The 21,060-nt window shown below is 42.7% G+C and overlaps 1 protein-coding gene across 8 annotated transcripts in view; it reads right to left on the minus strand.

Moving 5' to 3' along the window:
* Positions 1-6,925: 6,925 nt before the first annotated feature.
* The window catches only part of rapgef2b (Rap guanine nucleotide exchange factor 2b), a 115,045-nt gene continuing 100,910 nt past the window's right edge, over positions 6,926-21,060 (minus strand). For 5 of the 8 annotated variants that reach the window (XM_040119573.1, XM_040119570.1, XM_040119577.1 and 2 more), the window contains 10 exons: positions 20,665-20,876; positions 19,685-19,808; positions 19,184-19,207; positions 17,435-17,658; positions 16,909-17,076; positions 16,404-16,553; positions 14,291-14,492; positions 13,646-14,175; positions 12,533-12,954; positions 6,926-10,000 (listed from right to left, as the gene is read on the minus strand). In XM_040119573.1, coding sequence (XP_039975507.1) covers positions 12,581-12,954; positions 13,646-14,175; positions 14,291-14,492; positions 16,404-16,553; positions 16,909-17,076; positions 17,435-17,658; positions 19,184-19,207; positions 19,685-19,808; positions 20,665-20,876 — 2,008 coding nt within the window. In that variant the 3' untranslated portion in view covers positions 6,926-10,000; positions 12,533-12,580. The remainder of the gene's footprint in view (positions 10,001-12,532; positions 12,955-13,645; positions 14,176-14,290; positions 14,493-16,403; positions 16,554-16,908; positions 17,077-17,434; positions 17,659-19,183; positions 19,208-19,684; positions 19,809-20,664; positions 20,877-21,060) is intronic. The other 3 variants (XM_040119572.1, XM_040119576.1, XM_040119574.1) reach the window with 3 other exon arrangements.

Below are 21,060 nucleotides of genomic sequence, written 5' to 3' on the forward strand. Positions count from 1 at the left end.
GAAGGCCGTGTCGGGTTCGGCTTCAATCAGCCAAGAGCAGAAATGTGGCTCAACAAAACTGGACACCTGACGACTGGAAAAAAACGTAGCCTGGTCTGATGAATCTGGATTTCTGCTGAGGCACACAGAAAGGTAGGGTCAGAATTGGGCATCATCAGCATGAATCCGTGGACCCAACCTGCCTTGTGTCAACAGTCCAGGCTGGTGGTGGCGGTGTAATGGCGAGGGGAATGTTTTCTTGGCACCATTTGAGCCCCTTAATACCAATCAGCTATGGTTTGAATGCCACAGCCTGTCCGAGTGTTGTCCCTTTACGGCCACAGTTTACACATCTTCTAACGGCTACTTCCAGCATGAAGCACGAACATTCTACACGTTTCAGTTGTTTTCGTCAGACTCTTCGATATCCGCCAAGTAGTTTCGTTCCTGGTGGTCCACAGTGAAATCAGGCTGCTCAGGTGTTATTGACTAACTAACAGTACCGTTATTTGTGAGCCTTTACCCCGAACGGTACAGTATCTGCTGGTTCCACCGCCTGTCTTGCCAGTGGCGGTTCAGCCAGGGACATCGTCACATTTAGCTGTTTGAATTCCACTCGGTGCACGCAGAGAGACTTGGACACTGAGTGTCGTTATTAGCCCCCAGTTTTACATCAAACCAAGGTGAAACTCTGAAAGGGCTGTTTTATCACAAAAACTTTGGAACAGTGAAGAATTCAACATCACACTTTTATGACACTTCAGTAAAATATCTGCCAGTAAAACCAACACAAATCCCTGCAAATTTAGTTTTCCGTGTTCCCATCTATAAAAAGGGTGGCTGATGTAAATGTCACTATGGATTATCATTGAAGTCAGTAATAAATTAAAGATTTTTGCATACATTGCAGTAACATTCAAAGAGAAGATGGAGAAAGTGGATATTATGACATTAACTGTTTTACTTTTGACATTTCAGTGTTGATCCCTGGATATTGTTGAAATGTTTTAATATCCATATATTTTAAACAGCTCTAAAACATAGAAAATTCACAACTCAGTAGACTGTTCCCAGCAGTAGGTCAGGGCTTATTACTCTATAATAGACTCCGTGAATCATTTTTTTGCGTTTAAAGATTCTTCAGTAGGTTGAGACCTTTTAATCACATGCTAACACCCCATCGAAATGGAGGGCTAGCCTTCTCCCTCTGCATGCCAACTAGCTTATTGTGAGTCCGGTTTGTGAGCGAGTCCATGGGTGGTGGTTCCCTGGAAAGAACCATTTGAACTCAAAGCATCCCAAGGCACGGCTCTCAGCTGTATTTAAAGCCCCGACGGTGCTCAAATGGGATCTTTCAGGGTCAGTGAAAAGGAGCAAGGCACAGGGTGTGAAAACACGAACGAGTCACTCATTTTCCATTACAGAAAATGTGTATGTTTCCAGCATTTCATTGCTTGGCTAAATGTAAAGCTTTTGTTTTTCTGCTGATATGGAATGTGTTTAGTGGCCGCGCAGGACGCAAATATATGAGGGAACATAGGTGAGGGGGACTTAAGAGCTGCATGTTGTCATGTAATGTGACTGTGACTCAAGTCCAGGTGAATCTAACTTTAAAAATGAATTCATGTCGGCCTCTTCCTTCAACAGATATCCCCAGATCCGATCTGTATGTTTTTATTAATACGGCGACATTCCTTTCTTCACAGTCTTAAAATACAGTCATTAAAGGCATAGTTCTGTGTTTTGTTTTGTTTTGTTTTTTTTTGCCAAATTATGCTTATTTGCTTTCTTGAGGAGAGTTAGATGAGAAGACTGATGCCACTGTCATTTCTGCACAGTAAATATAAAGTTAAAGAGATGGGGAAATGGCCCGTCTGGCTCGATCCTACCAGCACCTCAAAAGCTCACTAGCCATTTTTTTTAGCTTGTTTGTTTAATCCTTCCGAGCGGAAGGTTAGCTTAGCTTAGCATAAAGGCCGGAAACAGAGAAACAGCTAGCCTGGTTTGAGCAAGAAATGTTTGCACCGCCGCCAATGACACAACAAGAGACGAGAGCACACAAATCTGCCAAAAAATAAACCCGCTAAGCAAACCAGCCATTGTACACTTTGGTGTACGTATAGCTTAAACAAACTACATATGACATGCGGATTAGTGAGTTCTAGAGGTGCAGGTAGGTGCTGGATTTTGTTGCCCCCAGACAGAGCCAGGCTAGCTGCCCCCCCCCCGGTTTCCAGTCTTTGCGTTAAGCTTAGCTAAGCTAACAGCCGCTAGCTGTGGCAGACGTGAGAGCAGCATTAATCTGACTCTCAGCAAGAAAGTATTTCCTTTCTATTAGTTTACTTTAGATTTATTTGCTAATTTCTAACTTCTTGGACTAAAACTGTGGTACATCAATCAATCAGTTGAACTTCATTACAGTCTCAAGGTCCAGTTAAAGGAGAAGAAATTACATTGAATAAATTATCATATATATATTTGTATATGAATATTTAATGGTTGGCTCTGCGTCGTCTCCATAGTAATTCCAGACCTTTATTCTGCTCCACAGCAGATGCTGAGAGGACGTTTCCCCGCTCTGTGATTTCTTCTGCAAGCACCATGAATGACAAGAGATTCATTACTACAGGAGGCAACAGGTTCCACCGAGTCACTTCTCAGAGGCAACAGGGAGCAGGGAGGCACAGATTTATTTATGAGACCAGTGTGTGTGAGACGGTGGGAGCATCGGGATAGATAGATAGATAGATAGATAGATAGATCGATAGATAGATAGATAGATAGATAGATAGGTGACTTAAAGACTTCAACACATCTGAACAACTTAAAAGAAGAAACACTGACATAATCCTGTATTATATATTCGCAGAGACAGTCTCAGAGTGATGTAGCTGCTACATGGATGGTTTTATTCCCTGTGTATAGGGTTGCTGCCATTACCTCCGCACACTTTGCAGTTGCTCTGTCAGAGGCAGACCTCACTATCTGCTATTCTACCACAGCAGCAGCAGCAGCACTAGCAGCAGCAGTAGCAGTAGCAGTAGCAGTAGTAGTAGTAGCAGTAGTAGTAGTAGTAGCAGTAGTAGTAGTAGTAGTAGTAGCAGTAGTAGTAGTAGTAGTAGTAGTAGTAGTAGTAGTAGCAGTAGTAGTAGTAGTAGTAGCAGCAGCAGCAGCAGTAGCAGTAGCAGTAGCAGTAGTAGCAGTAGTAGTAGTAGTAGTAGCAGTAGCAGTAGTAGTAGTAGCAGTAGTAGTAGTAGTAGTAGTAGTAGTAGTAGTAGTAGTAGTAGCAGCAGCAGTAGCAGCAGCAGTAGCAGTAGTAGCAGTAGCAGTAGCAGTAGTAGTAGTAGTAGTAGCAGTAGCAGTAGCAGTAGCAGTAGTAGTAGTAGCAGTAGCAGTAGTAGTAGTAGTAGCAGTAGCAGTAGCAGTAGTAGCAGTAGTAGTAGTAGCAGCAGCAGCAGCAGCAGCAGTAGCAGTAGTAGCAGTAGTAGTAGTAGCAGTAGCAGTAGCAGTAGTAGTAGTAGTAGTAGTAGCAGTAGCAGCAGCAGCAGCAGCAGCAGCAGAGCAACAGTAGCAGTAGTAGTAGTAGCAGTAGCAGCAGCAGCAGCAGCAGCAGCAGCAGCAGCAGTAGCAGTAGTAGTAGTAGTAGTAGTAGTAGTAGCAGTAGCAGTAGCAGTAGCAGTAGCAGTAGCAGTAGTAGTAGTAGCAGTAGTAGTAGTAGCAGTAGCAGTAGTAGCAGTAGCAGTAGCAGTAGCAGCAGCAGCAGCAGCAGCAGCAGCAGCAGTAGCAGTAGCAGTAGTAGTAGTAGTAGTAGTAGTAGTAGTAGTAGTAGTAGCAGTAGCAGTAGCATAGTAGCAGTAGTAGTAGTAGTAGTAGTAGTAACAGTAGCAGTAGCAGTAGCAGTAGCAGTAGTAGTAGTAGCAGTAGTAGTAGTAGTAGTAGTAGCAGTAGCAGTAGTAGTAGTAGTAGTAGTAGTAGTAGTAGTAGTAGTAGTAGTAGTAGCAGTAGCAGCAGCAGCAGCAGCAGCAGAGTCGTGGGGAAGAGCAGCCCCGAGAGTGGAACAGAAGAAAACGGTTCCTGTCTGAAAAATAACCAAAGGGTCGATACGAGATAATAACAGGTCCAAATAGTTTGGAGTCTCTTATCTAAAAAAAAAACTGTAGGTATTGTGCTGATTTGTAGTATTGATTTTTGAAGGTGTCATGGGATATAATAAATGTGTTGATGTAGCAAAAAATGTTGGGTTTTTACAGTGGCAATGGCCACTTGGAAATTTGTTTTTGGAGGCTAGGATCCTAGATTGAAAAGCTGAAAAGACAGAGAAAGGGTCATACTGTATGAAGAAACAGGCTTTAATCCATTAGAGGAAAACGTTTGGTGGCAGTAGCTCGTATTGACTATGTCTATGATATGTAGCCGTGGTATAGTAGAGGTTGTTCCTAATGACGCCCCTTTGGTAATTAAAGACCTCCGTGCTGATATCCCATTACAGGCTCTCCTCAGGAGCTTCAAGAGTCCCTTTATGAACCACGTTGAATGGTTTTCTCAACCAAAACAAAAAGGAGGGAAATCTGCCTTAAACCCGGCTCCCAACCTTGACTGGATTTTACCGCAGCAAATTGCACGGGAAAGCACCTGGGCAGAGGAGCGTACAGCTTTTATTAATCTTTCCCATTCTCAGTCCTTTGACTCTGACAGCTTTTAACTGAATTGCCTGCACGGCCCGTGTAGCCCAGTGGAGTCCAGACACAGGCCGGGGAACGCTGTGACATCTCCACTCCCCACAGCTCTAGTGCTGCTGCCTTCATCCAATTTACCATGAAAGGGATCCAGACAGTCCCATAATATGACCCACAGCTGCCTCGATTGAACACGGTCGACAACTCTGCGCCCGGGCTTTACGCACATAACCAGCCGGCTATCTACAGAGGACCACTGGCCGCCTGCTACCCCTTGATAAGGACCATTGCCCAGGGAGAGAGTGGACAGGGCCATGTGGCGGTATTTCAGAGTGAAGAGTGCCCCCTGCTGCCTCTGAAGGAGCAGCACACTTCCAGAGCCAAGTCAGCAGTAAACACTGCCTCTAACTATAATCAGGGGATGGTACAGCAGTGTTTTCCTCTGTAATTTCATGCAGCAGCCTTTCTTGGGGTATTTTTTTTTTTTCTATCTTCTTATCTTTCTAATGCAGGCGACTGCATTGGGAATATTTTTTTTTTTCAGATACTTCATCACAATGAAAACATGAGCTTTGTCAGCGTTAGGGCTGGACCTCCATTTGTTTTTAGGGGAAATTAGTTAATTAATGACACTTTTTTTCTCGCGGTCGTTGTTTTCTTGCAGTGATGCCACACCTCTGAATAATGAAACACTGGTCAATTCCCAATCCGCTGGTTGAGCTACAGGTGTGAAAAATAAGTGTGTTTTACTAACAAATGAAATTAAGTCGGACAAAGACTGAAAGCTTCACTGATTTCATTTTTATCCTTTAAAAGTTCAGACTGAATGTGTCCACAGATTGTCCATAGAAGTCAGAGTTGGGAACATTTAGTCGCCCTTCACCTTCTAGGAGAGGACAAGAGAATGTGTGTCTTTTGTCCTTTCAACATCTGTTCATTTTCTGCTGGTGGGTCCAATAACACAAAGCTGCAAAAAAAAAAAAAAAAAAGAAAAAAGGAGCTTTAGTAAAACTGCAAACCAAATCAAACAAATTTTACAGTTGCATGACAAGGGTTTTTTTTTCTAGTCTTCAAAGATTAACAATAATAAAACAAAAATAAATAAAAATAGTTTTGGCACAAATTTCCTGCAGCTTAAAATTCAAAAATACTCTTTATCTCCCAAATCCTCGTGTTTCTCCCAGAAACAGAAATGGAGAAAGAGACAGTTGAATCGGTATTTTTCCTTGTATTTACTAGGCTGAAAGTCGGTGTATGAGTGTTTGTGTGTCAGTGCAGCGCCTCATTTCTCATGGTAGGGGGCGCGTATCAATTTTTTAGGGATTGTCACGAACTGGGGCCCTCTCGGCTCCGCGATGGAGGAAACCCGGGGCCCGTCTGGCCTGCATTATTCACGAGGACCGGGAGTGTCGAGCAGTGAAACGGTGTCGACCAGCGCAACAAAAGATGCAGTCCGAGTGTCAGATTTTATGGCCAACGGGGAATCTACCCATCTGAACACACACTCTCGTCAACGGGAAAACCAAGGCATTATGGCACCAGCCATTGAGGATGATGTTAAAGCCAGAGATAGAGCGGCTGTGCAACGAGCTTATTCTCTTTTTGTAATGAGAAGAACACAGGTATCGGCAATTTCTGAATATGTTTAGGCCAATTAGAGTGAATTTAACACATTATAATAAACACTTTTAGATGCCGACTTACTGTATTAAAGAGTGTGGAGTTCAGATCTTGACCACTGGCGGAACAGCGCCACCCTGTGGTCTGAAAGCACAGATAGATTTTTCAGAATGTCATTAAAACCACGGTACTGCAGGTCCCTTTTGAAAAACTTACATTATTTATGTAGCATAGAGATTTAAGACATAAAAAAAACGATAACAATTCATTTCAGGCTGCCTGCTCTGATTATGTTGCTTAATCTAATACAAACGTTTCCCTTATGTTTTATTTGCAGTATGTTAATCTCTCTCAAGTTATTAAAAACATCTCGGCAATTATGTTTTAAAAATGAGACACAAATTAAATGTTTTACTTGCAGGAGAAATAACTGTAACAGCATGTATCCCCTAAACACTGGTCAGAAGTAATACGTTTGGTATCACTTCATGTTTCTCATAATGGAGATCCGGTGCACAGCAAGTTGGAAATGTAGAATTTTATTAGAAAATGAAACAGCTAGATGAGCTGGAGAGATGGGAATTGCGCCGTTCGCAAAGTTCTGGGTAACAGGACAATACAAAACAAGTCAATAAAAGCAAGGGGGAGACTCCAATATCTCTTTTTTATTAATTCTGACACACTGTGGTCAGATAGAAAAGTATGAGAGTTACACTTTTCAAGTTGCTTCCATGACTTGTGCAAACACTAGACGGTATCTGGGGGGAAGAAAAAAAACAAAAAACAAAAAGAAAAAAAAACCTCTCAAAGAAAAAACTAATTAGAAAAGAAAGACATGAAAATGCTGAAGAAATGAATAAGTGCATTTAAACCTAGGTGTTGATTCTTTATGCAGTATTTATTGATTCCCAGCTTCATATAAACTGGATGTTGAGGCATAAACATAGTACATTTGAACAAAAATATAACCAATATTTACAATTATTGTATTAAAAATACAAAAACAACTGATACATACTCCACCAATTGTCTTTTTAAAAGACATACAGGTCAAAGTAGTACAAGAAAGAATGAAGAACAGAAGGTCATCACCAGCTAAATGTACATTTCTCACTGACATCACACATCAAACAGAGTAGCAGTTCTACCTACTACACTTATCTTTACGCTTGTACATTTTTGTGCAACTTTTTGTTTTTCGAAATAGGTCTCGGCCCGCTAATATGCACATTATCTTCAGAGTTGAATGAAAGTGAATGATGCATGTCACCACTGGAATACAAACAAATTATTAACAATCTATCCGCAGCCATTACAAAAAAGTTACAATAACAAAAGAAACCAAGGAAATTATTTGTATGTAGTCACAGAACACAGTGGAAAACACTGCACTCATTCATCTTTTTCTCAGTCTGTAGTTTCCAAGACTGATCAATGTGATCAGTGCGAATCAGTGATAGAAGAAAAAAAAAAAAAAAAACAACATTATTTTTCACAATTGGATTTCTAATTGTTCTGAGTGGCAGCCTTGAAAAAAAAAAAAAAAAAGCTTCTTCATATGTCAGCTTCCCCACCGGAATCAAAGGAAAAAAAAACAAACAAAAACAAAATCTTCAGTCACTTCCGTTGATGGCGAAATACGGTGGAGAACTGGATGCAGGCGTTAGCGATATACATACAGCATCCACTGAACTGACATCTGTAAAAGGTGAGAGGTTTTTTTTTTTTTTTTTTTTTTTTTTTTAAAAAGATGAATCTGGTAGCAGTACAGCAGAGGAGGAGGCGCGAGGTCACCGTGTGTAGAGAAAAAGATCTACTACACTGTAACACGTGGTGGCCACAGCCAAAGTCTGATGATGCTGTCTGAAGCCACGTAACAATAAAACAGAAAGAAAAAAGCTCGACTTCATCTTGTACTGAGTCTTAATATATTAATAAAAAGTCAGGGGGAATTCTCTTGAATAAGGCATTTCACTCCACTATCGCTTGATTCAAGACCGCTCTTGAAACAAGGTGATTCACGATGAGAACAACCATGCAAAGAAATGTATGCGATCATGGCATCGTAAGGCGCTTTGGACATTCACAAAATGTGGCATGTGTTCAGGTCGGGAAAAAGCCAAATCTGAATTTGTGGGAACGTTTATTTTGAAGGGAAATATTCATATTATAAGACTCCGTACAAGATCGTTTGTAAAAGTAGATAGTTAGAGGTACACGCACAATTTACACACTGGCAGCTTCTGAAATCTGCTGACGTTTACTACCCTGGTTGGTCTATGTTCCCTTCATAGCAAAATAAAGGGTCAAGAGGCAACTTTTCTAATGTCAGTGAGTGCACGCTTACTGCTCGCTTACCGTTTGTACTTTGATTCATAAATTATAAGACTTCCCGCCAGCGTCCATACCCGACGCGAGCTTTTCATTTGGGCAAACGGGGTGAATCTACAGGCTTCCGTCTTCTCTACTGCTGCTGCACTTTGTGATTCAGTTTAGTTACCTTGCCTCTGATGCACCGCAGAGACCAACGCCCCTTGCCCCGCTTTCAGTGGGTGGTCAATCACCTATGTGCTTCTGGATTTCACCCTACAGGCAACCAACAGAACGGTACGCTCCCGGTGTTGAGGGCAAGCCACGGGGATGAGGAAAAGACTCCGATACAACCAGACACGCTCCGAGGTGGGATGACAGTAAGACATGGTTCACTCATACCCTGGTATCCTGGCCAAATGTCTGGTAACATCTAGGATTGTGCTGAAAGTGCTATTTTTTTATTTAAGAAATGACTTGTGTTTTTTGTGTATGTACTGGTACAAAAGATGTGTGTATGTGTGTGTGCCTGTAGGTATGTTGGTACACTGTGCATGTTGATTCTCCCGACTGAGCTCTCCTCCTAGCTTTGATTTGAACAAACACTTGATAAGCTTTCACATGTGAAACATGAGATAATACTGGATATCGAGTTCAAACACTCAACAACAGATGGGTTGTTTCAGTCCAGACAGAGAAATGATGGGCTGACTTGGTTTTTCTCTTTCCGGCCCCCAGAGTGCAATCAGTCAAAGAAAATTAAAAAAAAAAAAAAAAAAAGGAAAACAAAAAGAGAAAAGAAATCTAGAGGGAAGTTGAAAATTAAGTCAAGTCAACCGTTGTCTCTCTCTGTCTCCAAACAAAAGTCTGTTTTGCTGTTTTTACTTTGTTCGGTTTTTAGAAAGTAGAAAATGAGAAAGTGCAGATGAAGCTCAACACGTCATGATGCTGTTGTGTCAACAGGTGGGTTCGGGGTTCTGTCGCTGGGCAGGGAGCCGGTCTTAAGGATCCGGCCCCGTTTTCTAACAGCAACATCTATGTGGTTTTGTGTGTACGTGACCAGGTCGAGCCCCCCCGGCGCCAGTTAGGTTTTTTCTGAAGTCTTTTTCCAAAGTGCCAGGCATTTTGTCATCGTCTTTGACCTTCTTCCTCTTCTTCTTCACAGTATTTTTTGCATGCAGGGTCATTCAACCCCCCATGATGCTTTAAGGCAGGGGAGGGAGCAGAGACGAGCAGAGGAATCCACCGATCAGGAGGGAGAGCCAAGTGGAGGAGGCAGGCACGTACGTAACTGATGATGAGTCTATTGGTCTGTCGGTCTCTTTAATCCTGCCCACCCCGAACCAGGGGGACTTCAAGTTACTGCAAGAGGACGTCCACTGTTGTCCCTCACACCGCTGACACCTGTTCATCCTCTGTGGAAAGAGAGAGGACAGTCAGAGGTTACCATGAATGTGGACATGCCACATAAACACTTTTTTTTTTTTTTTAAGTTCAAAAAGTAGTGAAAAGTTTACTCCAGTGAAAGCTGAAAAATGATGAGACCAGCTGACACAGTTTTTTAGTGAGAATGAAAACCTGCCTTCTTTTGGGTCACAGACGCATGAATCACCTAAACTTTACTGCCAAACATTTTCCCCGAGCACGCATTCATTTTTCAGATTGATGTCCTGCCTTCCATTCACGTCAGGATAATATGAAAATCAACTTGGAGCCACATGAAACTCGACAGAGACAAAGGACATTTTGTCAGCTTTATTTGTTTATTTGTTAAGTCACTGACACACAATGTCACTGGCGTTTTGAAAGCTCCCTGCTGGTTCACACAAGGATGCTCCGACATCAGATACATTACCCTGAATGTCCACTGCACGCAACCGCACACCCACCGTCGGGTCGTGCCACGGCTCATGTCCGCCGCAGTCCCCGTGTCCACTGGAAGCGGACGTTTGCAATACAGTTTTCAGCTGATTTCGTGTTATACGAGGTTACTGAATACACACTTACAGCTAATTTAGATATGCTTCTGTGGCTGTGCTTTACTGTTGAATTCCGACTCCATCCTGTCTTGTGTCTCAGATTCCTGTATATTAGCAGCAGAATAACTCTGCCCTCCTCCCTCTGCCCCCCTCTTGTCTTTTCCCTTCTCTTTCTCGTTCTCTCTTTCTCATTACTTACTTACAAACAAGAAAAACGTCAGCAACCCTTAGAAGCGAATAGCTTTGTCTCTAGCAACTGTGATGGAGCCAGAACACAACCCCCCAGCATCCAGTGAACATTAAGGGTCAGAATCGGCTGCCCAGCAGCAACCTTTCATTTCAGAAACAGCAACATTTATGAACCTCCTTTTTTTTAAAACAAAATCCATGTTGCTCAGCGTTTGTCTTTGGACAGATAATGAATGTGGCAAAACGTTCACTGTGATGGTTTACGTATCTCCAGGATGTTTCAAGTCTGTTATTTGATTTTCATCTTGTACTGAAGCGAACAGAAATTCATTTGGTAGGAAGGAAAACATTCTAGAAAACGGTAATGGTAATACTTTCTATTGGTCTGCACGCTTGTACCCTCTTTCAATAACTGTTTTATGTTTATGTTCCATTTTTAGGTAACATCTGTCAAGGGACAACAGATGACAAATAGCCCTTTGGCTCAACCTGGTACATTCGCAGTAGTGTTTGTTACAGAGCAAATAGCTGTATTGCGGGGAGGAAACCATTGTAAATACTCATTTTCACGATTGCGTACCTGCCTTGCTAAGAATGTGGAAAAACCTCACTTTAACCACTGAGTTTTCTACATAACACTGACAGGTCTAGACACATTTAAATCTTCCTGTTCAATACCTGGTAACTACAATAATACAGAATTCAACCGGAGTCACTGTAAGCGAGTCAGCTGTGTGTCGGTGCAGGAGAATGGAGGTGCATGTTTTCAGGCATTGAGTTTGATTGCATGGGTGAGAGGATCCTAGCAGCACTGTGCCTGCTGATGGAGGCTGTTCGGCACAGTGTGGGAGACAGTCAGTACGTTTATATGCACGCTATTATTCCACTATCATTCCGAATATTGTCATATTCGGAATTTGATACGGGGCATGTAGACAGCATGGAAAGAGCACTGGATATTCCGAATTCAGCATTTTCCGATCGAGACCTGGGAAATGCTGATATTATTCGGGTTTTGAGAGCATTCTTTGGACATGTATACAGCACATTAGGAATATGCCTCTCAATTTGGGTTTTTAACGGCGGTTTGGGGCAGACGGCCCCTTGCCTGTTAAAGGTCAGCTCTGTCAGTTTGAAAGGTTGAGGTAGAGATGCATGCCCGAAAGAAAAGCCGACATTTCTGGACAGAAGGGGGGAAACACACCTATTTCTTAAACATTATGTAAGACTTGAATATCAACGGGTTTTTGGATATGCGCATACATCCCAAACGCCAGCCTTTTCAATACCGTGGTTGAAGGAATGAAAGAGGGAGGCGTTTTACGTTAATCGGAGTATGCGCGGCTGCACGTAAACGGGAATATTAGTGAAATATTCATTTTTATCAGCCATGTAAACAGCTTATCAGGAATACTGTCTTTTTGGGGCGAAAGCCGGAATTTTTTGTGCACGTAAACGTAGTGAGTGAGAGAGAAGAGCAGAATGTGTGGTGGCAGAGAAGTGGTGAGTTTCTGATCCAACTAGTATGACTCATGCATGATGACATATTGTGAGTTAAAGTTGAGGGTCCAACTCCAAATGAACAATTCCCAGATCATACACACTAAATGCCTGAAATTCAATTGACAGAAAATTGTCATTTGAAATGGGACCGATCCTACTGGTGCTGTGTGAGGTTGTGTGAAGGAATGGTCAGTCTCAGTCCAAGTGTGTGTTCCTGTTCACATGCAGGTTCGTTGGAATGAAGAGGGGGGGGCAACCTGATAAATCAGTTTTTACCTGCCTTGGGGAGAGGGGCCCTGCCTGTTAACCCCCGTACACACACTCTCATGGTCTGGGAGTCTCAGGTGTATGCTGTGCCACTGGCTTTGGCTTCCTCAGAGCGACTAGTTTGGAAGACAAGGACTCACCCTCCTCTTCTTCATCGGGCTCTTGCTCCTCGGCCGGTGAGCGAGTGCGGTGGGGGCCGCCCGCCCGCTGTTTCGCCCCCTGGTGGGCCTGGTGGGAGTCAGGTGACTGGGTCACCATGCGCGAGCGCTGCAGAGCTGTGGTGTAATCTGGTGGCCGGCGGCCTGTGTGGGTCACTGTAGTTGTGGGAACAGACGGGGCCGGGTGTTGTCCTTCGGTGAGGTCTGAGATGGTCAGGGCAGTGTAGCCGGGGGGAGTCGGGGGGGGCTCGCGGTAACGGCCTTCTTTCCGTGCTGAATGGACAAAAAAGTGAAGATAATGATGAAGGCACTTGAAAATTCCTTTAGAGCACCATCCATTGAAGATGTGTTTTTGGGGCATTTTTGATAGCGACGGTAGAGAGATGACACGAAATGAAAATGAGAGGAGCTTGAATTGGATCTAGGACGTTGTAATTACATGGTCAACATCGTGAACTGCTCTACTGAGGAAAAAAAACAAACAAAAAAAACAACACAATTTTGCATCATTAAGCAATTCATGAACGATTCTGTATTTTCAAAAGGAATAATTCAACATCTGGAGAAATGTGTTTATTTGGTTTCTTATGAGAGAAGATCGACAGCACTCTCATGTCTGTCTGTTTAGCTTAGCTTGGCATATAGACCGGAAACGGGGGAAATGTGTTAATCAGCGAGCTTTAGAGCTGCTGGTAGGCGAATTTTGTTGCCTTTGGACAAAGCCAGCCAAACTTATTTTATGGTATGTATGCTAAGCTAAGCTAATGGCTGCTAGCAGTAGCTTCAAATTCGTTGTACAGACACAAGAGTGGTATGGATCTTCTCATGTAACTCCTCTGCTCGTTTTCCCCAAAAGTGTCAAAGTATTCCTTTAAAAATCACAGTATCCGGCTAAATAGGTTTTGTATAAAAACTCAACAAATCAGCCATTAAAGCAACTGGACTGTGAAGCGCAGTCACTCACAATTGAGGCCTTTACCCCCAGCGGTGATGGGTGATGGAGATGGCCGGCTGAGCTGCTTGGCCTCTTCGGACCCGGTCGATGTGATGCTACTTGTTTCTGGGTCGGCACTGACGTCCTTCCCTCCTCTCCTCTTGATGGTGCCGGTGTCGCCCTCTGAGTCCTCTCCCCAGTACGCGGCCGAGGATGAAGAGGAGCTGGCAGACGCCCAGCTCCCCCTGGCCTGTGCTGCCCACAGTGCGGCAGGTCCTCCTAAAAAGGCCTCTGGTCCGCCAGGAGGGAGCCCTCCGATGCCACCTCCGCCTCCACTTCCACCGAATGCCAGAGTCTCCCAGCTACGTCCCTGCTGCATGGTCTGGATGTTGTCATGGGACCCAGAGGAGCAGGAAGTCCAGGAGCCGCGACCGCTATCTGCTGCGTCGAGAGAAACACGATCGCCCTGATCCTGAGTTAGCTCCTCTGAGCTGGGGGAGGAGAGCACTGTAGGGCAGCCGGCGTAAATACCCCGACAGTCCTGCATCGATGAATATGACCTGTGAAATGATTTTAAAAAAGCTTTAAAGTGAGACAAATAAAACAAGACATAAATTCACCACAGAAAAAAAACAAACAAACTGATTTTTCTAATTGAGGTCTTAGTGCTCCTACCCAAGGCTGTACTGGTCAGGGTCAGTAGTGGCTCTTCGTTCCAGCCGCGGTCCCCCGATGTGAGATTCCCCGATTCCTCCGGAGTGACGGAGTCTCCTCTCCTCCTGGGCCATGTCGAAAGAGGAGTTACTGACAAGGCTGGAGCGAGAGGAGATCTCACTGTGACCAGAGTCTGAGTAGGCGTCTCCCATCCTGTTGTAACCTGGATAATGAAAGAAGAGAGCAATTTGAATTTTGATTCTGTAGAAATTTTAAGCTTTGGAGAAGTATTGTGAAAAATGTTCAACTGAGCATGTGTGCCTCAGTCCCACCAGACAAGACTAAAATCACTCAAGTCTCGTAAGTGAATGTACAGTGCTACAGTGAAAAACTGTAGTGACATTTCCAAGTTTGCCAACTAGCTCTGTAGGGACGAGTGCATTAGATTCTTACTGAAAGAGCAGTTTACTATGACATTCAACACAGCACTGAAGAGTGTGGAAGAGTTGAGAGAAATAAGGACGATGGGATCAGGATTTGCACAAAAACGTGTAGAGAAATCACTGGTGCTGACCACTGAGCGATATACACATATTTTCTAGGTATAGGCGACTGTCAGTGTCACCGTCATCTCAGTCTGAAGAAAGGAAGGACTGTTTACACCATCTGAAGGAAGATTTAAATGTAAAGATCTGGAAGAAGAAAATGTGCCGACTGATCAGGTGAGCCCCCTCCAGGTGACATAACTCAGGCCGAAGGGGAGACACATGAACTGACAGGACCTTTGAGGTTTCAGAAATGACAAAAAACAATGAGAAAAAACGGTTGTAAATCCTTTTTGAGATTCAGTTCCAGATTAGCAAAGACAACAGAGGTCTTTCTGTAAAGCCAGATTATTCAGACCCTGAGTCCAGAGTCAGACTCAGAGACCCAGAATGTACAGCCAAACCACCCTGCTACAGACAGCTCTTAGCCAGAGGCAGCTGCATGAAGAAACATTTCAGATGCTTTCAATTGCACATTAACTTTTTTGGATCAAATTACGCCATTTTTACTGTTTTTGTAACAGAAAACAATATTAAAATTATGGATTATTATTTATGGTATTTCTGATATATTCATATGTTTAGCTTTGAATTTTTACTTTAATGTATGTTGTTTTTATCTTTTGTATTCATTGTATTTTAATACGTTTATTGTACATTTATTGTTAGCGTGAATTCAGCTGTTTGATGATTTAATCATACAGATTAAAAGTAGTTACAATCATCACACAAAAAAATCCATCCATTGTGGTCTTCCACACGTAACAAAATAGCAAGACAAGAACAACATAGGACACATACATACCAACAGTTACAAACAATACTTACAATGGCCTACATGTTCTGATCTGTTTACAAATTACTCTGATGTGATCGCCTTTAAGCTAAAAGGAAGGTTGTCTTAAAATTAAATTTGCTGACCACTGAAGATGTTGCCAAAGTCCTAAAACCCAGAATTCTTTGCATTACAACAATACAACGTGGGTTTTAGTGGTAAGACTAATCTTGATCTACATTTAATGCAACTGACTCCAGACCTGCTAATGCCAGAGTTTTCAGACCACCAGACCAGTACTAGTTTACCTGTGGGTGTAGTGGTTTACGAGGGGGGGCACACATTATTGAGTCTGTGGCCTGCTAATGTTCCAACCTGTCATGTTTTTGCCTTGACTGTGATCAAGGCAAAAACATGACAGGTTGGACACTTTGTAGACTGAAGCTGGGTGGGAATTTGGCAGCCTTTGTGTGACTGACAGTTCTGGTTTTTTGTTGTCTCTTTTATGGCGAGGCCCACTGAGCAGGAACTTGCCAACTGCTTCTAATTATTGCATGCTGACATAGTGGCATATTTCTTTCAGTTCTTGATCCGCAACAGTCTCTGAAATAACAAAAAATGACCCTGGGTTGCAATAAGGTGGGAAATAAGGCAGGTCTTATTTTGGAGGAAAAACAGACTATGCAACATAGCTGAAACTTGACGCAATTCACGAAGGTCACCACCAGATGGCATTTGTGGCACATCATGAAAGAGAGAAACAGCCTGGAGATTGGTGTGGGAGGGAGGGAGGGAGGATAATTGGCTTACTTACCCTTCTTGGGTGAGCTCTGGGGGGAGGTGGGCGGGGAGGAGAGCTGGGAGGAGGCGTTGGACACTGTGTCCTCTGGCTGCCTCCGGTGCCTTTCGCTTCCCTCCTCTGACAGAGACAGGATCTTCTTCAGAGACTGCGGGGAACTTGTGCCTGTGGACATTTGCAAGAAGAGGAGCAGAATTAGCATGAGGAGCACTGCCATTCCCCGAGGGTGTTGGGATGCTAAGCTGCTTTGTCTGGGATTTTATTTAATTTATTTATTTATTTCTTGCATGTGCTTGTTACCAGACAGCCTCTAGGTGGCAGCACCGCCCTAAAGAAACTAGGAATAGCGGCGCAGAAACGGGTCTGCTATTGTCTACATGTAGCAGGATGTGGAAGAGAAAACAAGGGAATGGTGGAAGGTAGTCGCACAAGTGAACAGGTGAAATTAATATATTATTATTACTATGGTACCCAAAAGTACTGGTTGCACCAAATTCATAAAGCTTAATTTTAATCTTACCAAAAGGCGGCAGATCCTTGACTGGCACTTTCTTTCGGGATGGGTAAAGGGCCACGGCGGGGACCTGGAGAGCCTGGTTTCCTTTCGCTAACTGGCCCCTCTGTTGACTGGCAGCTCTGGACACAACTGGGGAGGTGTCTGGTCGTTTCCCACCGGCATTCTTGGGCACTGGGTATGGTGGGAGAGAAATATGTATGTCAAAAAGACTCAAGAGAGGGCAGGGATTTGCTGTCTAGTTTAAGAAAATTACATCTGATGAACGGTCAGGTCTGTAACATGGATCAAAACTGCAGGCTGCAAATGGCAAGTAAAGCTGGCATTAACAATGAGAAACTGGCGTAGTGCTTCATACATTTTTTATTCCTTGCCAATGAGTCTTTAAGCAAGACTGTCTTGCTACTACAGTTGTCCTACCCTGTCTGCCGGTGGGCTGTCAATCCTGGGAACACGTGTGTATCGCATCGAGAAAAAAATGCCTTCATCATATTTATGTATTCGTGTGTACAAAGCTGTGTCACAAACTCACGCGTACTGATGGAGGGTTCACACTGCAGCGAGAGTGTCTGCAGACTCTCCTCGTTCGTCTCCAGACTGAGATTGGACAAGTACTGTTTGACCTTCCTGGCCATCTGGGCGTCCTCGTAAAGCTTTTTGGCGTTCAGGAAGGAGCTGCGACGCACCCGCTTTTTGTGCCCGCCTGTCTGGGTGACGTCGAGCACTGCCGCATTGGCACTACCCTGGCTTAGAGACCTGGTTGGACACGAAGGCACCCACACAGACACATGCACATAAGCACACGGAGGAACGTAGATTTGTAGGCACAAGCGGAGACAAAGACACACAAAAACAGAGAAGAGGGTAGAGAAAGACTTCGTAAGATATTGCTTTATATTGTAAATGAAACTATAGTCAAGTATGAATGTATAGATATGCTACTGGGGTGCATGGAGGGCATGGTATTTAAACTAGGACATGCAGAGAGCGGCTTTAGGTATTCCTTTCAACACCAATACATTCCAGACATTCCAGGCAACATGGGGGTGAGGGTGGGAGGGTGGTTTTAGTCAAACAACAGGGGAGTAGAAAAGGGGAGTTCTACTAGTGAAACACGGTCATAGTTTACATTTCTGTGGCTTGAGTCAGAGGTGGTTGTAGTAGTAGTTAAAGCCTTTTTTTTTTTTTTTGCACATGGTTTCAGCCAAATAGTACACAGACAAAAGACTTTAGATTAGTCAATGAGAAGCCATGTTTGTGCTGGTCAGTGGAAAGAAATTGATCAAGTTTCATTTTCCACATGGTGTTTTCGACATGGACTGGTTTTTTTTTTTGTTTTTTTAAAGTGTCATTTAAGTGATATTGACTGTCATGACTCTCAATTTCTGCACACTGCATTCAACAAAGAAAACAAATTCTAATAATCATGACTTCAATGTTTTGTGATTACAACTAAGGATCTCATATTTCCGAGATTAAGGTCCCATTATTATGAGAAGATGATCTCATAATTACAAGATACAGATCTTGTAATTAAAAGACAGTTTTGTCATAATTACAAGATGCTAAATCATAATTATGGGATACAGAAGTGAAAACTTTTCTTTATGGCTCAATGTAATGCGCATCCATATGTTTCCAATCAAATACTCAGTATCCACAATGATGTCCCACATTTGACCACAAGAATGTAAAGCATGATAAAAAAAAAAGGACTTTTTATCCAGAATCTCTGGCTGTTTGGAGGTTTGATATACACATAAAACCTCAAAGAAAAGTTTGTGAAACTGAAGCTGCATGCATATTGTTAGGTAAAACAACATATAACAACGGGTCACGTTTGCAAGATCCCTTAATCAGTAATGATTTGGTGCATGTTTAGGATATACATACATACATACATTACACACACACACACACACACACACACACACATATGTATGTATGTATGTATATGTATATATACACACATATGTATGTATATGTGTGTGTGTGTGTGTATATATATATATATATGTATATATATGTATATATTTATTTATGTGGTAAAAAGCTGTGTTTTCAGGAAACATTTGTTGGTAGAATGTAAAATAGTCCAGCGTAACCTAATTTTAGCATAAGTGACCTTTGTTTAATTCATGCCCTTTGGTCAGGCAGTGTTAGGGGGAGGATTCTAGTCAAACTGGTTAATGGAAACAAAGAAGAAAAGAAGCACACTAATTGGCAGAATAAAGGGTCGTTGTGCAGGGAAGGCAAAAGGTTGCAGGGTTACCAAACTTACCCTAAACTTCTCCATTTCTTCTTCCTAAAGGGTGGGTGCCATGAACAGAGAAGCACGGGGGGCAAAGGGTGGATGAGTAGAGAGAGAAAGAGAGAGGGGGACAAAGCTTAGGACAGGAAAGACCACCGAGATCACCAAAGAGAAGCAATTTCACCAAAGACCCACATGAAAGTCAGCAGAGAGGAAATCAAATGGTGACACTCCACTAGGAACAGACATCATCAGACAAAGACAAACTTTCACAGGAGCACTGTGCACATATTATGCCAACAATGTGTATAGGGAAACAGTTCCCAAAGGAGACAGTTGCCAGAGGAAACAGATGCCAGAGGGAACAGCTGCTTGAAAGAAAAGCGTGATGCAGAAATCTTTACTGAATCTATGTGAACCGGCTAACCCCACAGAGTTTGGTTAGTCAGAGGTGTGCTGACTGGTCCTACAGGGAGGGTGAAGGATCATTAATAATCTGAAATCTGGCTTTGTTTTTGAAAGTTTCCTTACCTTGTTCGGAACATGAGGGCCGGGTCCATGTTGACGGACGCCATACGACCAACGTGGCGAATTTCTTTGGCAATCATCCTCAGCTTCTCAAAGTTCACCAGGCCGTCCACTTTAGAGTCATTGCCTGAGAAATAGAGGGAGAGAGGAAGTGAATACGAGTAACTCAAACATTACACAGCTGACAAAACTAATACCGATCATAAGCACAGCAGGAATAAACACCTAATATTGCCATACAAAGCCACAACTCCAAATATTAGTTCAATTTAAGTTTGGAATTGAATCTGACATTTTCTTTGTTTTGATACAAAAGCCAGTCAACTAACTAGACAGCTAACAATATTATGATTAAAGCTATCTTGATGCTAAAGCTAGCTTGGGAGATAGCCACAGCTAGGGTTAGCTAAATCTACATTTATCTACTCTTTCCTACTTGTTGACCGTATCTAAAAATCAGTTTTCATGGTCCTACATCTTAAAATGGGAATTCACTTTGTTATACGACATAAATAAAACAGTAGGAAGCTCAATTCAACAACAGAGGGAAAAAAAATAAACACAAGCTAAACTTGTCTCACTAAAAAGGCAACTTGCTTAGCTTAGTGGAGTAGCCTGTCTAAAAACAACAGAGTGCAGTATTTTTGTATTATACAGGGTCTATGCTTATGCGTTTTGTGTAAAATTACATACAACTGAAGTATTAAAACTTATTTTTATGTTACACAGTTTCTCTAGCGAGCCTAAGACAATTAAGACATTATAGCTATATACAAATGTGTACCATTACCAAGAAAAGAGTTTAATTCTACAATCTGACATTCATAATTTAACTTATCAAATGGCTATGAAAATTAGAAAATATGAGATACATTTTCAGTCACTGGTTAATTTTACTGCAAGCTTTACAAAATGCTACCGTGTTGGAGATGCAATCAGCTATATATGTTTCTACAAAGACACATGAATTCCATATCATCTACCTTCATGTAGGAAGGTAAGGTCCTTCTTGATGACAGGGAACAGGGGGATGATCGGTGGCTGGAGGTTTTGATTGTTGAGGACATTCCTGTACTTGGCCATATTTCTGGAAGGGTCGAAGAGGTCCTGCAGGTCCCCAAACAGCTTCTCATACTTGCTAGGTAGCTTTTCCCATGTTCCCCTCAGTCTGGAGACTGGAGCTAGGTTCAGACCACTGCAGGGAGAACCACATTTTAAATGAACGGTCACAATTTACCCGTTTCTGGCTTAGTTGATTGCTGTCTTTTATGAGTAGCTATAGCAAAAGACATGATAAAATAAATCATTTTTGCATGTGACAAAACCTGAGGCACTTGGTCTTACCACAAAAAGAAGATGTATATAACAATAAATACATG

Source organism: Xiphias gladius, chromosome 23 (genome assembly GCF_016859285.1).
Source record: "Xiphias gladius isolate SHS-SW01 ecotype Sanya breed wild chromosome 23, ASM1685928v1, whole genome shotgun sequence".
NCBI classification, from domain to species: Eukaryota; Metazoa; Chordata; class Actinopteri; order Istiophoriformes; family Xiphiidae; genus Xiphias; species Xiphias gladius.